Source organism: Mobula birostris, chromosome 13 (genome assembly GCF_030028105.1).
Source record: "Mobula birostris isolate sMobBir1 chromosome 13, sMobBir1.hap1, whole genome shotgun sequence".
NCBI lineage: Eukaryota > Metazoa > Chordata > Chondrichthyes > Myliobatiformes > Myliobatidae > Mobula > Mobula birostris.
In genome coordinates, this window is record NC_092382.1 from 75,173,191 (window position 1) to 75,191,292 (window position 18,102).

The 18,102-nt window shown below is 44.6% G+C and overlaps 1 protein-coding gene across 9 annotated transcripts; it reads right to left on the minus strand.

Annotated features, from left to right (window-relative positions):
* Positions 1-561: 561 nt before the first annotated feature.
* On the minus strand, positions 562-16,197 carry LOC140207005 (uncharacterized). 9 transcript variants are annotated; one of them, XR_011888450.1, is made up of 5 exons: positions 16,063-16,197; positions 12,788-12,955; positions 6,449-6,651; positions 1,884-1,940; positions 562-860 (listed from the first exon to the last, which is right to left on the minus strand). XR_011888450.1 is itself a non-coding variant. In XM_072275322.1 (4 exons), exon 4 carries the CDS (start codon positions 6,282-6,284, stop codon positions 5,415-5,417), a length of 870 nt encoding a protein of 289 aa, XP_072131423.1. In that variant the 5' UTR covers positions 6,285-6,651; positions 10,301-10,363; positions 12,788-12,955; positions 16,063-16,197; the 3' UTR covers positions 3,527-5,414. The 9 variants fall into 9 exon arrangements, 5 of the variants coding, with proteins under 5 accessions (XP_072131423.1, XP_072131424.1, XP_072131422.1 ...); XR_011888449.1 differs by lacking the exon at positions 1,884-1,940 and having other exon boundaries at positions 565-860; XR_011888452.1 differs by lacking the exons at positions 562-860; positions 1,884-1,940 and adding an exon at positions 3,115-3,520.
* Positions 16,198-18,102: the final 1,905 nt, after the last annotated feature.

Below are 18,102 nucleotides of genomic sequence, written 5' to 3' on the forward strand. Positions count from 1 at the left end.
GTCGGGGTTATGAGTGGGTCCCGGGACAAATTAACTTGTAAACACCGGAACATCTGGTGAATTGGATCAGACAGCTTCGCTCGCCTGTCCTTTCAGGAAACAACAATTCTCTCTGCATATTAATGACTGTCTAAACTTGCTGTGAACAAGATTCTGTGTTACAAGATTGTGAGTTACAGAGTCTAGGACAGCTGTCACCGTCATGGGCTGCGAGTGCAGACAGGGATTGGGGTCACTGAGCTGTGCATCAGAGAAGGACACGGGTTTGTACAGCCTCCTGTGGGGTAGAAATGTCCACACGGTGAATTCGGATCTGCTGGCACATCGGGAGTCTGAAAGGGAAAGGGAATAGGGAAGGGGCTGAGCAGAGAGTTTTAACAGGGGAACCTGTTCAGGGGCGGAGGGGTGCAGGAGCTGTCTGATAGATCGTTTTAATTGTTTTTTATAATCTCACAGATGGTGACTGAGGAAGGAGCTTGTTGAGGGAGGATACCCGGAGGCGAGCAGCTCAGACACGGGATCAGGAATTGAATTGAATTGACTTTATTTCTTACATCCATCAGGAGTAAAAATCTTTACATTACGTCTCCATCTAAATGTGCAACGTGCAATCATAGTAATTTATAATAGTTTATAATAAATAAAACAGACAGTGTAATATAGAGTACACTCAAGTCAGTGTGAGTTCATCAGTCTGACGGCCTGGTGGAAGAAGCTGTCCCGGAGCCTGTTGGTCCTGGCTTTTATGTTGCCGTACCGCTTCTCGGATGGTATCAGGAGAGTGACAGTGATGTGATTTCCTGTGTCACGAGTACAGGCAGTCGTCTCAAGTGAGGAGTTTGTGTGGAGATGCAGCTTCCCTGGAGATGGAGGAAAGAGGACACTTTGTAAATGTTGTGAAGGGACCTACCTCCACCACCACCTCGGGCAGTGTGTTCCAGATTTCAGCCACCCTCTGAGTGAAACATCACTTCCTCAGATCCCTCTAAACCTCTTCATCCTCTGTTTAAATCTGTGCCCTCTGATCAGTGACACCTCTGTCCCAGGATCGTGGCCGACATGGCATCAGTGAGGCCTTTGACAAGGTTCAGCATGGTAAGTTGCTGTGGAAAGTTAGATCACATGGGATCCAGGGAGAGCTGGCTAACTGGATGCACAGTTGTCTTGATGGTAGGAAGCAGAGAGTGATGGTGGAAGGCTGTTTATTGGACTCAAGGCCCGTGCCTAGTATTGTTCCCCAGGGTTACACCCCATTGCTATCATTATTCATTGATATTTAATTTCATTTGCATTTACACAGTTTGTTGAATTCTATGCTCTACTTGATCTTTCACTGATCTTGTTACTATTCTATAGATTTGCTAAGTGTTCCTGTTGGATAAATGACCTCAGGGTTGTATGTGGTGACATATGTACTCTGATAATAAAATTTGTTTTGAACTTTGAACATTGCTACTTGTCATCTAAATCAATAATTTAGTTGAGAACTACAGGGTATGGATAGTAGCTTTGCAGCAAGTAAATTCAAACAAGTACCTTTTCTGAAAGATATTAAGTATAAACTCTCTGCTCTGTTTCCCTCTCCGCACTCGACCACCCCCTCCCCTTATTGCCTCCCTCTCTGCCCCGTCCGCCCTCTCACCCCCACATTAGAGATAAGTTCAGTGTCAGCATTGACTAGAAGGGCCAAAGGGCCTGTTTCAGTGCAGCTGGGCTCTGTGACTCTAATAACATTCTGATTTGTAATTTCCACAGTCACTGCTTTGCTGCCAATGACTGAACCCAGAAATTTACACAAACAAGAATTGAAAGACTCTTAGCTGGCTACAGAAAGCGTTTACAAGCTGTGATACTTGCTAAAGGGGGTGTTACTAAGCACTGACCATGCAGAGTGCCCAAACATTTGCTTCGGGCCCTTTTCCTTTTTTGTTATTTTGAAACTGTAAAAGATGGAAATAAAAAAGTAATCTTGCATAAGATATTAAAGAAATGTGTCATATTTAACTTCATGCCTTTTGGAAATCAGGTCATCTTTTACTCACTTAGCTATTCACAGCAACAGAAATTTTGACCAGGGGTGCCCAAACATTTACATGCCACTGTACATATCCTGTGCCTTCCGAATTGCTTCCAGAAATTCCTGCCATTGCTGTTCTGTTTTCATCCTTGCCCATGTTCCTTTCAAATCAATTTTGACCAATTTTTCTTTCATGCCTCTCTAATTCTCTTTATTTCACATCTGACTTTAGCTTCTCCTTCTCTAATGTCAGGGTGAATTTGATCGTATTAAGATCACTTGCCCCTAAGGTTTCTTTGAACTTAAGTGACCTAATTAATTCCGGTTCATTACAACACGCAGTCCAGAATAGCTGATCCCCAAGTGGTCTCAACCATGAACTGCTCTAAAAAAAACATCTTGTAGGCATTCTAGGAATTCCTCCTCTTGAGACCAACACCATCCTAATTTTCCTAATCACCTGCATGACAATCCCCCATGACTATTGTAACATTGCCCTTTTGGCACACATTTTCTAACTTCCATTGTAACTTGTGGACCACATACTTACTACTGTTTGGAGGTCTCTATACAATTCCCATCAGGGATTTTTTTTTTTTACATGTGCTGTTCCTTAATTCTACCCACAGATTCCACACATTCCAACCTTATGCCAACTCTTTCTACTGATTCTATTTACTATTTTACCAACACAGCCACACATCCCACCACCAGCTTGTTCTTTCAAGAAGCATGTAAGTATCTGGGAAACAAGTGGACCTGCAGATGCTAGAAATCTAGAGAACTACACACAAAGTGCTGAAGGATCTCAGCATGTCAGGCAGCATCTATGGATGGGAATCAACATTTCCAGCCAAGACCCTTCATCGGGACTCTTGACACCCACGTAGCTGGAATATCAACAAGCAAAGGAAATAGAAAGTAGTGCGAAATAGGGAGAACCTTCGTCAAAATTTAGTTCAAGGCTTAAAAAAACCTGCCAAACAGAGCTCAATAGTTAACAAATACAACAAAGGCAATAAACACTTTCATCAATACCAACATTGACTTTTTTTTTATATAAAAATATCCTTTGTACCATTTCAATCAGTAAAATTAACAAAGATACAGAACTGAAATGACAGCTTTAGAAAAGACTATTTACACTCAGACTCAGTTAGATTAACACTACCTCGGACAGGAGGAGGAAGAGGAATAACACACATGAAAAAAAAATCACACAAGTCAGATAAAACTTCTAAGTATATATTTTCATCAAAAATGAACAGTATTCATTGCTCCATGTGTGTATATGCAATCGTGGTAAGAAATACAGACCAGAAAACTTAAATGAGAGGCTAACTCAGAAATGAATCATCACTATGGAAGAAAACATTAACCAGTGGAATGAGTACGACCCTCCATGGGAGACATCCCAATGACCTGAGCAGACAAGATGTTGACAAGGAAGCATCGAGCACCTGACTGAGAGTTGGAGACCTCTTCCCAGAAACAGAGGGGTTCCTTGCAGAAATATAGGACAAGGTGGTCAACAATATGAAAAAAAAATCGAAAATACATGAAATACAAACAAACAAGGCAATAAATACCGAAAATGCCAAGAGAAACCAGACACTATCCAACACATTCCAGGATCCTGCAGCAGTTTAACTCAATCTGATTACTTATGCAGGTACAATCAAGTGGCAAATATATTTCACCAAAATCTTGCTTTAACACACAAACTTATGAGTGACAACCGTAACTTCATTAAGGCACTATAAATTCAGGCCTGATCCAGATAGGGACAGTATCTCACAATTTACATGATAATCAATACATTATTACAGATAGGATAATCTAAAATAACCATCCAGATATATTATTACTGGAACAACTCCCTCAATAGATAAAATCATCCCAACACATACATGTTCCTCGACCAGTGCATCACCTCACAACAGGCATTGTTTGTGTCATCAGACAAATTATTTTCTTTGCCAATTAGCTTCTAAATGTTGCTACTCTGTCATTCGTTGCCACGCCTGGCTGCTGATTCCCTTCTCCTCATCATACATTCTTACCCTGACATTGATCCAAAGCCCCAAACTCTGCCCTGTGCAGACCCGCCTCTGGTTTCTGCCCCTGCTTCATTAAACATCCAACTGATGGTTTCCCGTTCTGATTTCAGTCTTTGGAGGTCAGGAGTTGTGTTTGCAAGCAATCCTTTAGAAGCAGGGAAAATAACCCATAATGTGGAAATGAGCCCTGAATAAGGAGGTTAACTCCCAATGTCATTCTTCCTCAGACCAGAGATTTCAGAGGCGAAGAACATCTCAGACAGAACTGCAGTCAGCTCGACTTCTTCAATTTGCAGAGAATTCAAGGGAAACCTCTTCACCCACAGAGTGGTGACTGTTTTGGAACCCATCAGCACAGGGGGAGCAAGAGATGAACAACAGGAGAGGATTTAAAAGGACTGTCATGGAACAGAATCACTGGCAGGGTCCAGCCGGCCTGAGTTGACTCTCTACTGTACACTAGGTGTGTTATAAATTCACTAAGTACTGGAGACAGAGTTCAAAATAGAACTGATTTATTTGTCTCAGATCCAGAATATTAAACTCCAGTCCTATTAAAGGTGAACATGCAGCAGAAGAAATTCCTCCCATGCCCAGTGACCAGGGTGCAGAACTGGGTGTGGTGAGCAGCAGCAATAATTGCAGAGTTCAGCACCGACAGTCACTCTCAAAATTGTTTTCAGCAACGGTGATGGACAAATATCCAGCATGCAGCTTATTGGAACTTTCTCCCCGGTGTGAACCCAGTAGTGTGTCACAAGTGTAACACCCTGGAAGGTTTCACTGCTAATGTAATGGCCTCTCTGTAATGTTTCACATCTGAGGTAATGGTTTTTCTGTAGCAGCAATGTTTAGGTTACGACTTGAGATAACAGGGTTTTGGAATGCGGCACTATCCAATGACAGAAATGTTGTTCTTTCTTGTGAGTCTGGAAGAGAGATTTTCATGGTATTTTGCCGGGGAGAGATGAGAAGACACGAATGGAGAGAGTGGGCCCTTTTTTTTTTTGTTTACTTCATTAACCCTGTAGTCAAAGAAAGAATTATAAAGCTGAATCGTTTAATCACGTATTGTGTAGCATTTGTTATTTCGGAGTACTGATTTGTAACGGGGACACATCATGCAGCATCCACCCAAACAAGATTTCTTAAGCTTGGCCGAGCTGGGCGGCTATTTCCCCCTATATTAAGCTGCCAGCTGAAGGTTAGATAACTGAATGAATCCTTTCCCACATTCACAGCAGGTGTACAGCCTCCCCTCAGTGTGAACAATGATGCACATTTGGTTGGTTTGGCTGAGAGCATCTCTTCCCAGAGTCTAAACAGGAGATTGGCCTCTACCTAGTGTGAACTCGCTGATGTACCTTCAGTTGAGATGACCGAGTGAATCCCTTCCCACAGTCTGAGCAGGTGAATGGCCTCTCCCCAGTGTGAACTGACCAGTGTGCTTGTAAGATAGCGAACCGTGTGAATCCCTTCCCGCAGTCTGAGCAAGTGAATGGCCTCTCCCCAGTGTGAACTCGCTGATGTACCTCCAGATTGGATGACCTAATGAATCCCTTCCCACAGACCGAGCAGGTGAATGGCCTCTCCCCTGTGTGAACTCGCTGATGTACCTTCAGTTGTGATGACAAAGTGAATTCCTTTCCACAGTCTGAGCAGGTGAATGGCCTCTCTCCAGTGTGAACTCGCTGATGTACCTTCAGATTAGATGACCTAATGAATCCCTTCCCACAGACTGAGCAGGTAAATGGCCTCTCCCCTGTGTGAACTCGCTGATGTACCTTATGTTGAGATGATTCAGTGAATCCCTTCCCACAATCTGAGCAGGTGAATGGCCACTCTCCGGTGTGAACTGACTGGTGTCTCAGTAGGTGAGGTGAGAAAGTGAATCCCTTCCCACAGACTGAGCAGGTGAATGGCCACTCTCCGGTGTGAACTGACTGGTGTCTCAGTAATCGAGATGACAAAGTGAATCCCTTCCCACAGTCTGAGCAGGTGAACGGCCTCTCCCCAGTGTGAACCGACTGATGCACCTTCAGTTGGGATGAGCAAGAGAATCCCTTCCCACAGTCCGAGCAGGTGAATGGCTTCTCTCCAGTGTGAACTCTCTGATGTACCTGCAGATTAAATGACTGAGTGAATCCCTTCCCACAGTATGAGCAGGTGAATGGCCTCTCTGCAGTGTGATCTCGCTGGTGAGCCATGAGGCCAGATGACCGAGTGAATCCTTCACCACAAATTCAGCAGATAACCAACCTCTGCCCAGTGTGAACTGACTGGTGTGTCCACAGGTGGGAAGACCGACTGAATCCCTTCTCACCAACAGAACAGATTAATGGCCTTGCCCTGTGTGAACTTGCTGATGTACCTTCAGTTGAGATGACTGAGTGAATCCATTCCCAATGTCTGAACAGATGAATAGCCTCTCCCTTCTGTAAAATTATGGGCAAGTCAGTAGGTCAGATGATCGAGTGAATCCCTTGGTCCACTTCTTAAATGTTTGGACAGAGACAGCAAAACTTGTGTGTTGTGTTCTGGATTACCGTAGACAAATTCCTTGTCACTTTTAACCTGTAAAAAGATTTACAAAATCCATCAGTGGGTGTTGGACAACATTTCAGATGAGATCACTTGAGTTGCCAAGGTGTGATCTGACATCACACTGTTACAGTGAAGTTCAACCTAAGTTGGAGAGAGAAATCATCTTCTGAGTGGGCACAGAGCTGGTATCTGGAATGACCATCAAATTCTCTGATGCTCTTCCTGTCTGTATAAGAATGGGGCATTTCTGCCATCTCCAATCTGTGTCCTGGCTCACCTTGACTCTCTCCATTGGTATTATTCCATGTTCCTGCTGGCTGCATGGGTGCCTGGCCCCACAGTAACTGAAACAATCAAATGCAAATTAGCCGGCAGTGCAGTCCACGCACCCATCACTCTCTGTGTAAAAAAAACTTACCCCTGACATCCCTCGGTATCTATTTCCAAGCACCTTAAAACTATGCCCCTCGTATTAGCAATTTCAGCCCTGGGAATAAAACCTCTGGCTATCCACACAATCAATGCCCCTCATCATCTTATACACCTAAAAAAGGCTCTAAACATAAACAAGGAAATTATACATTGAAGATTTGTTCGCAGTATACAAAATTATGAGGGTATAGATAGGGTTAATGCAAGCAGCTCTTTCCACTGAGGTTGGGTGAGATGACAACCAAGTTCATTGGTAAGTGGGGAAGGTGAAAATTTAAGGGGAACGTTTGGAAAAGCTCTTTACTGAAATGGTCAAGAGAGTGTGGAATGAGATGCCAGCACAAGTGGTAAATATAAGCTCGGTTTCACCATTTAAGATACGTTTGGATGGGAGCCTAGATGGTAGGGGTATGGAGGGCGATGGTCCCGGTGCAGGTAGTTGCATTAGACAGCTTAAATGTTTTTCAGCATTGACTAACAGTCTGAGGCATTTAGAGGAACAAAATATCCAGGGCATCAATATCTCTTGAAAACCAAGGTTCCCTGCGCCAGTTACCTTTCAATTTTTAATTTGGCAGGCCCATACAAACTCTACACCCTCAAACTTTCACTTCTGAAGTCCTCCCAGATACCAAGTACTCTTTTGCCAAAAAACAGCCTGTCCCAAACCACACTTGTCAGATCCTTTGATACCATCAAAATCGACCTTTCTCCAATTCAGAATCTCAACACATTCATCGCACCATGCTCAACCGTTTGATTGCTGACTCTACCTGAGGTCTGAACAACATCTGACTGGTGTCAAGAAAACAAACTCTCCCTCATTGTCACAAGAACAAAGGAGCTGATTGTGGACAACAGGAGAAATGGAGACAGGCTAACCCCTATTGACATCAAGGGATCTGGGGTTGACAGGGTGAACAGCTTTAAGTTCCTTGGCATAAACATCACCGAGGATCTCACATTGTCTGTACATACCGGCTGTGTTGTGAAAAAAGCACCTCTTTCCCCTCAGACGGTTGAAGAAGTTTGGGATGGGGCCCCAAATCCTGAACTTCCTGCAGGGGCACAATTGAGAACATCCTGACTGGCTGCATCACTGCCTGGTATGGGAACTGTATTTCCCTTAATCGGAGGAACCTGCAGAGAGTGGTGCAGACAGCCCAGCACATCTGTAGATGTGAACTTTCCACTATTCAGGACATTTACAGAGACAGGTATGTAAAAAGGCCCCAAAGGATATTGGGGACACAATTCACCACAACCAAAAACTGTTCCTGCTGCTACCATCCAGGAAACGGTACCACAGCAAAAGGAGTAACAGGCTCCGGGACATCATCTTCCACCAGGCCATCAGAGTGATTAATTCATGCTGATACAATTGACTGTCCTATGTACAAACTATTTATTATAAGTTATTATAAATTACACATTGCACATTTAAAGGGAGACGTAACATTAAGATTTCTGCACCTCATGTCTATGAAGGATGTATGGAATAAAGTCAATTCAATTCAATTCAATTCACACTCTCCACTATCTGTTCTGTCATTCTGGCTCCCATTCCTCCTACAACTTATTTTAACCACATCACCCCCTCTCCCCACGCGAGCACAAGCAAGCCTTTCCCACTGGGATATTAGTCCCCTCTTGTTCTGTTCCCCTAACTAACGAATCCCCTATCATGCCTCTGACTTTCCTCTGCCAGGTAATCCCCCAACAGCTTCTAAAGTGGTCCAACTGTTGTTGTGTGGGATAGCAACAAAAGTACTCTGCGATGGCTATTTAAACTCATTCCCCTTCCTGACTCTCACCCAGTATCATGTGTCCTGCACGTTGGGTGTAACTCACCTCTCTTCATGTCGTATCTATAACCCCCTCTGACTGCCAGATGATCCGGAATTCATCCATTTCAATTTCCAACTCCTTAAAGTGCAGGGTTACAAGCTGCAGCTGGATGCACATCTTGTAGCTTAGGGCATCAGGGACACTGAAGGTCTCCCCACCTTCCCACCAATGTCCTCTCTAGTTTGTAATGACCAGTGTGCACATAAATCTTGTACTGTGCATTTTTTTACCCAGTGACAACACGTGCACAGTGAATTTTATATAGAGAGGTATTCATTTTAACAGCTCGCAATTCTCTGTCGATAAGAACTTTGATATCCTTTGGGTTCGATCAAGTTCACCTGCTCTCTCACACAACCTATGTTAGCAGGCCTGTTACTGGTGATGAAGGAATTTCTTACCAGAGATTTTGCACATTGTCCATGTGGTTTGCTTGCTAAATTATGCTTTAAAAAGCCAGATTTCCAAATATCACTCCACTTCTTCCCACTTGTAAATTCTGCAGAAACTTTTGCATCACCACAATACACACAGGTAACACCAGTTTCTATATTGTACATAAATATTTCCCCTGAATCCTCCTGAGGAATCGAGGATATATAAAAAAAAATCATTTTGAACCTATGTAACCTCTGGCTGAAAGAATAATTGGGACTGAATAGGAATGTTGAACTGAAGTAAACTCTGTTGTCAGCGGTTAGCTAAAACAGCCTCATTACCAGTTCTCTGTGGCTTGCAGAGAGACACACTGAGATCTGATAACATTATACATTGTACTCTCATTAGTTGATAACATCATACATTGTACCCTCGTTTGAGTAAAGGGAGGAGGACTCACTGATAAGGACAGGAATGAACATAATTAATCTGTAATTAAGTCAGGGCCTTGCAAAGGGAATAACTGGTAAGTACTGGACAGTACATTCGTCTGTAGCTAGATTAGATTAGATTAGATTTTTTTAGATTAGATTATGAGGACACTCAGTTCTCGTTTAAAAACTTTATTTAGCAAACTCTCTTATCTAAGTAATTAAGTTTTGCACCAACAGACTTGGTTGGCGTACCAGTTCAAATAACGTCTTGTGAGAGTAATGTATGCGGCTTACTATGTGTAAGTATATGGCTGTAACACAACTAAGTCAGTCCACTTTTCAGATGGTGGCAGTGCTTACATGCCTTCCCTTTGACAACTGGGTCTCAAACATCCTGCAGGAGAATATGCAATAAACTGTGGAGACAATAAGAAGCTGGTGTCCCAAGTTTTATTCAGATTCAACTTTAACATTTGGCATCACGAACAGGATCCCAATATAGGGAGTGCCAAGCAGACAGGCTGAGTAAGTGGCTGGACCACTCTGGGGACTGCAGAGACCAACCGGGCGCCCAATAGGTATTTTACCTTTTGTCGCTCTCCGTTAGTTCCTTTGGAGGTACCGTCCCTCGCCCAAGGCTGATCTCATACCTTGACGGGATCGGGAAAAAATCTGTCAGGAGACTCGTATAAGGAAGGCAAAATTTTACTAAGTGGGCAGGAGGCGGTACCGGGTAAATTTTACTGAGTGGACAGGAGGCGGTACCGGGTAAATTTTACTGAGTGGACAGGAGGCGGTACCGGGTAAATTTTACTGAGTGGACAGGAGGCGGTACCGGGTAAATTTTACTAAGTGGGCAGGAGGCAGACGTGCTGGGTAAATTACTTAGAGAACATGGATCCACTGCAGTCGATTGATATGAGTGGGCCAGGAGCAGCCCTACACAGTATGTGTGAGAGTTTTCCAGACAAGGAAAGAGATTTGTGAATGTTGAGTGCAGAGCTGAATAAGAAATTGGGGAACAAAATGTGGCCACTGGGGGGGAGGGGAGAACCTGGGATATTACCTCATAAGAACAAGCAGTAAATTTGATATGGAAGAAGAACTGTGGAAAGAAGTGGAAATTGTTGAAATGGGAATGGAAGGAAAAGGCAGATGTAAAGAGGAACAGTATATTATTAGCAAGTTGGAGGAAAACTGCATGTGAGATTGGGATAGAGGTATGTACTGCAGAAGGAACTCCAAAGGTTGGGAGACGCTAAAAACGGAGCGTGAATGGGTGGATGGGCACCAAAAAAGAGAGCAGGAAAAACAACGTAAGCAAACCAAGGCCGACCTAGATAGGAGAGAAGGGCAAGAACATCACACTAAACTTCGAACTACATCGAACAGACTGCAAACGTGTTACTGAAGGAACTGAGTAGAAGGACTGTCTCGGACTAAAGGAGAATGTATTGGTTGATGGTGGTATTTGTATTTATGTCCTTGAGAAGGCTCACCCCAGCATCTGGAGGCCCCCATGTTAACACCTTTCTGTCTCTCTGTCATGCCTATGCCAAACAGCTAGAACTAGGGGCCTGCTGGGTTTGCGCCGAAATTCCCCAGCATTGTAAAACTATGATTCCAATGTCAGTAATCCCACTCAACCAGAGTGAGGAACTCTCAGCCTGGGCTTTCTCAAATAACACCCGGGGAAGTGAGGTGAGGAACTGTGGTCACTCAGAGATGACTGTGGATGTCAGTGTTTTGAGGGATGGTATCTCAGGCCCCCACCCAACAGAACTTCCTATACTGGGAAAACATGCATCCTGGCCATACTTGCAGGTGGCCAGCAGCGGAGAGGAATAACTGAGACTGAACGATTTTGGATGATCACTTTTCTCTCCTATGGAGTAGCCAGGAATTCACAAGAGATAATCAATTTGGCTACAGCACTTGAGAAGCTGGCCACAATACTGCAGGGGCCCTGACAGAAACACAGGCCCAAGTAACAGAAATATCCACTGAAATGATTGCAATCTGGCAAACAGTCCTACAGGATCCTACGGCTTTAGATTTTATCCCAGCTGAGAAAGGGGGAACCTGTGCTATTATTGACACAGAATGCTGCATCTATATTCCTGATGAGTCTACTAACATTACATCCCTCTCCGAGCACACTGCCAAGGAGATTGACAGCATCAAGAAAGTAGGGCAGGATTTACACGGGTTCATCGAAGGGTCGAAATGGTGGTCTTCGAAGGCCTGCTCGGTAATATGTGGGGCATGATATTGCATTATGGCCTAATAGTTGTACATATCATTGTTATAGTTACTGATGTACGCTGATTTTACCCACTGATAAGTCTGTGCTGTACTCAGCTGCTTTCTCTGTAATATATTACTGCTTTGTTGATCATGTAATGATGAAAAGGAGGGAATGATAAAGTATGTGAAAGGGTTAACACTTCGTTAAACAATAGCAGCCTGTTTTTCTGAAAGAAACTGCTGATGATCAACAGATGTGCTGAGCCATGCTGAGCCATATTTCTTCTTGAGGGTAGCTAGCTAGGGTTTCAGGATGCTTATCTCCCTGTGCACTCATGCATAGAGATAGGACAGTTTCTGTCTATTCTGTGTGTGTAAGCCATGACGACTATTTTGTAATTTGTCTTTAGGGGCTGTCATGTTGTAAGTAACTTTCGCTCCAGCCTGTCTTGTGTGGGGGGTATCTGGATGGATATATCTGTGGTGTAAGGGGAATTGTTAGTCAGTTAGTGGATTGGCCCGGAACAGTCATTGACTATTCCTGTTTGAGTGACTAACTGAGTAAGCCCCGGGTACTTGGAATAAAGAGTTTGTATGTTTAAGGTCTCTGAGTGACTGTATCCAGATTCCACTTCCATAGAATGGGAGTGGTTTTAAAGGGCTGGGCTGCTGGAAACACATTACCAGACCTGGAGTGATTGCAACTGTCTGACAGAGTCATAATTGGCCCTCCTGGGCACATTCAGTCTCACTCCAACTATTTCCTACCTTCCTTTGTACAGATATGTAATGTCTGAAGGACCAGTATTTGAGTAACTGAGACTCACCAAACATTCTCCTGACCGAATCACTGGATTCTCCGAGTCAGATGGGTTCTCTCCAGTTGATGCTCTCAATCCTCAGGCTGGTTCACTTGTTGCTGTTCCCTTGCCTTCAGTTGTGGTTTGCTTCCAGTTGGGGTTTTTCTTCCAATAAATCTCTCACCACACGTCCAACTTTAACATGAAAGGTAATGAAGCACATTAACGGTACAAAGGAGAACCAAACATTTTGGCTTAATGTTACTGAGAACAAAAGGGACTGAAATTTAAACATTTAAACATTGAAGGCAGATATACTGATCTCAGTGAACAATCTTTTATTGTCCCTCACGCATCACAAAACAATATGGAATAAGAAGGAGCCATCATTCAGTCATGGTAAGACACAAGACTCAGGAAAAGAATTAGGTGATTCAATCCATCTGATCTGCCCCACCACCCAAACATGGCTGATTTTTATTCCAACATCATATTCCTGCCTTCCTCCTGTAACCCTGAAGCTACTTAGCAATCATGAATATATTAATCTCTGTCATAAATATACCCAAATGGCAGCCTCAACCAACCTCTGTGGCAACAAATTCCACAGATCAGACATCTTTTGGCCAAAAAATAATTCTCATCTCAGTTTTAAATGGAAGCATCTTTATTCTGAGACTGTGCTGTCAGATTACAGACTCTCCAGCTAATGGAAACATCCTCTCCATGTCCACTGTATCCAGGCTTTTCAGCATTCAGTAGGTTTACTTAACCATACGTTCCTCCACCACCCCCACCATCCCTCTGAACTCCATTGAGCACAGTTCCAGAACCATCAAATGCTCCTCATATATAAAGCTGATCATTCCTGAGATTATTCTTGTAAACCTCGTTAGCAACAACTGTACTGAACACATTTCCAGGAATAACAGACAAATTGGTACCAGGATAATTTACAGGGAAAAGTTGTGCTTTCTTTACTGTTCTACTATCACAGAACGAGCCATTTCCATTTCCAGGTTAGATGAGGTCCATTTCAGGAAATGTAAACCAGTCCAGGGTGAATGTAATAAAAAGAAGCTGGAATTACCAGAAACGCTCAGCAGGTAAGCAACAGCTGTGGGGAGAGGAACAAACATTGCAATTCAGGTTAATAACATTTCATCAGAATGACTGCAAAACATTTTCAGCTTTTAGTGCAGATCTCCAGCAACCTGAGATTCTGCTTGATTTCAACCGAGTCACAGACAGGTGACAGTGAGGGGGAATTTCCAAACACAGTTTGAACACCAAACTCACGGGTCTATTTCTACTGTTGTAAACATGGAACAGCCATTTACTCATAGTCTCCCCCTGTGAGGATGGAATGGGAACTCATCCTCTCCTCAGATTAGCAGTCATTGCTTCCAAAGGAACTCCAGAAACAAGCATCTGATCCCAGACCAGAAATACTCTCTCAACACCTCATAAGCCTAAGCAGCTTGATCCCTGGGTCCATTTTACCTGGATCAAAACTGTGATATCCCAGGACCCAACCTCACAGAGTCACACAGCTAATCTGCCACTCACCGACCCTAAGAGTCTCACACATCGTCCCCACATCTCACACTGGGTAGTGCAATCCGGGATTTCCCCACAACCAATGTCCAGCTGCTCGAAATGTCTGCTTCACTGCAGAAGGATGACCATCCAGCCCCATCTGTAGAAGCACTAACCAAAGTCAAAACCAAAACACCGACAGTTCCATATGTCTGGAAAGCTGATCACAGGATTATAGCCCAAGCACCAACTCTCCCAGTACTCTTTGCTGCCAGTAAAATACTGCAGTGTGTCAGCCAGTCACAGTTCAAACACTAGCAATCCCACACCAATGCACAACAGAACTGGAACCTGATGACCCTCTGGCATTCCAGCTAACAAAAACTGATTCTGGAAGTAACTCATCAAGCCCAAAGGAACTGTGCAAAGGAACACTTCACAATCAAGACAAAGGTTAGAAGAAAGATTGCTGATATATAACACTGAGGAGGTGGGACACAGGGTGGACTGAGGTTGACCCAGATGGTTGATGCATATCACTGAACCAGGGCAGGTGGGGTTAGCAGACTGGACAGAGGTTGAACAAGATGGGCAGGAATGTGCAGGTGGAACCAGGTGGGAGAAGGGATCAAGGACAATCAATGATGGTCCTCCAGCAATACACAGATACTGAATGAATAGTACAAAAGATTCTAAAATAACAACGCTGGAACAAACAACAGGAACTTTGCCATATATACTTTGACCCTCATCAAATTTTTATCAACACACCATAGAAAATTTCCCATCCGGACACTTCTTCCTTTTGCATGGTAACTACTCTGCCCGTGTCTACAAGGAACTGCAGAGACCTTTGGATACAGATCTTGTCTTGTGCATACTGCACCAACCACCGTCGCTGGGCTCCTAACGTGCAGTTAACGTGTGGTTAAGTGCCTTGCTCATGGACACAACACGCTGCCTGAACTGAGGCTCGAACTCACGACCTTCAGATTGCTAGTTCAACAGCTTAACCACTTGGCCGTGTGCACATCACAGAAACCATTCTCCCCCCTGGACTTCCCAGTCCCTTGGTAAACCAGGCAGTGAAATCAAAGATCCCCATAACCTGGGACATAGTCCTTTCTCACCCACCCCATTCAGAGAGAAGACACAACAGCCAGAAAGCTCAAGAACAAATGCGAGGAGCCTCAGGAAGCGAGGCGAGTTGGGGGAAGTTAACGGGACTCAGTGGCCAACATCATATTTCCCAACACAATATGGAGGAAGCATCACCACCCATCTGGGGACTCTATGATAGATAGATAGATAGATAGATAGATAGATATGCTTTATTGATCCCGAGGGAAATTTGGTTTCGTTACAGCCACACCAACCAAGAATAGACTATAGGTATAGCAATACAAAAACCACAAACAAACAAACAACAAAATGCAAACTATGCCAGATAGAAAATAAGTCCAGGACCAGCCTATTGGCTCAGGGTGTCTGAGTACACACCACGTGATCTTGCGTCACAAAGCGGAGGGCGGGGCAGATCTGCGGCACACAGCCTCACGTGACTTGTTGGCGGGACTTCCATTTCAATTCTGTGGAAATAGACAGCTTGGGATCCTGGTTTGGATCGTTCAATGAAGATTAAGTGAAGTCTACGCATTTCTGACGAGCCCAGATAACTCGAAAATAAACGAGTAATTGGCCCTCAGTTCGGGACTCACGGCCAGCATCAGATCTCCCCGCTCGGGATCGGTCTCAATACTCACCGATGGGAAATTGATATCTTCGGCCCGCAGAAGTGATCCCCACTCAGGTTGCAAGGACACCCTACCCGATCCCGCAGACGATCGGCTTCAGCACTGAGCGGAAAGGAAAACACCGCCCACCCGGACACTGTGAGCATGCGCGAAGTGAGTGTTACATCATCCGGAGGGCGGGGCATTGGAAAAGACGCGCAGATGCTGCCCAGCTGTGGTTAAGGGGCAAACGCGATCACGTGATCAATGGGGTCTACCACCCAGGCAGGGACTCCAGCTACCAACTACTCACCTTAAATGTCTTCGGCACTTTAACCCCAGGGAAAATATATTTTTTTTCCAAAAATACTTTATTCAGAAATATTACAAACTAAAAATAATTACATACAGGAAAAGAAAACCATTCGTTGACTGTGAGTCCTTATTCAATACAGTTATTAACAATAAAAATTTTGCGTTGACTCTGTTCATTTACAAATGAAAGATGTTTACAGTAAATCATGCGTTTACTCTCAACCCTTGGTCAAGAGTTAAGACTTATTAACAATCAAAATTTTCAACAATAAAGGCAGGCAATGGCTCTAATACTTTCCCAAATTAACAATTCCACCCACTCCTTGGGCACCATGTTGATTATCTGTCCACACCGCTGATGAGGGTCGGTCTCCTCCCCACCCAACCTCTCCCCCTCCTACGGGTGATGAACGTTAAACTGTGGTCCTTCCCCACTGGGCCTTCGCGGTGGCTGCACCAAGTTTGAGTGCATCCCTCAGAACGTACTCCTGCAGACGAGAGTGTGCCAGTCGGCAGCATTCAGTCACGGACATCTCCGTCAGCTGGCAGACCATCAAGTTTCGGGCCGACCAAAGAGCGTCTTTCACCGAATTGATGATCTGCCAGCAGCACCGGATGTTGATCTCCGTGTGCGTCCCCGGGAACAGCCCGTAGATCACGGAGTCCTCGGTAACGCAGCTGCTGGGCATGAATCTTAGTACTGTCCCTTCCATTCTCTTCCACACCTTCTTTGCGAACCCACAGTGTGCAAAGAGGTGAGCCACCGACTCCACCCCATTACAGTCCTCCCGTGGGCAGTGGGGTGTGGAGGAACTGTTCCGGGCGTACAGGAGGGATCTGACTGGGAGGGCCCCCCTCACCGCCAGCCAGGCGAGGTCTTTGTGCCTGTTGGTGAGATCTGGCGATGAGGCATTTTGCCAGATGAACTGGACGGTCTGCTCAGGGAACCACGCCACTGTGTCCATCACGTCCTTCTCCTGCAGTGCCTGCAGGACACTACGTGCCGACCACTGCCTGATGGCCCCGTGGTCAAATGCGTTGGTCTTGAAGGGAAAATATATCATCTGTCAACTCTGCCTATTCCTCTCGTAATCTTATAAACGTCTACACGAGGAATTCTGCAGATGCTGAAATTCAAGCAACACACATCAAAGTTGCTGGTGAACGCAGCAGGCCAGGCAGCATCTCTAGGAAAAGGTACAGTCGAAGTTTCAGGCCGAGACCCTTCGTCAGGACAAACTGAAGGAAGAGTTAGTAAGAGATTTGAAAGTTGGAGGGTGGGGGAGATCCAAAATGATAGAAGAAGACAGGAGGGGGAGGGATGGAGCCAAGAGCTGGACAGGTGATTGGCAAAAGGCATATGAGAGGATCATGGGACAGGTCACACCAGCCTGCGCCGCTCTGGAGAAAACAACCTCTCGTTATGGCTCATGCCCTCTAATCCAGGCAGTATCCTGGTAAACCTCCTCTGCGCCCTCTGCAAAGCCCCGACATCCTTCCGAGAGTGGGGGCGACCAGAACTGTGTGAAATACTCCAGATGTGGTCTAACTAGTTTTAAAAAGCTGTGTTACAAACTGTAACGTTTTGGAAACGAACCCGCAGCTGGAGTCTGGTTTTGATGTTAAAACCACTATCTTTATTAGTATCTACTTATTATATAGTAACTGAACGAACTAAAGGAAAGTTAACAGTGTTATGTGTGTATATTTGTGTAAATATAACAGCCAAACTTGCCGCTCACATCTCCTCTCACC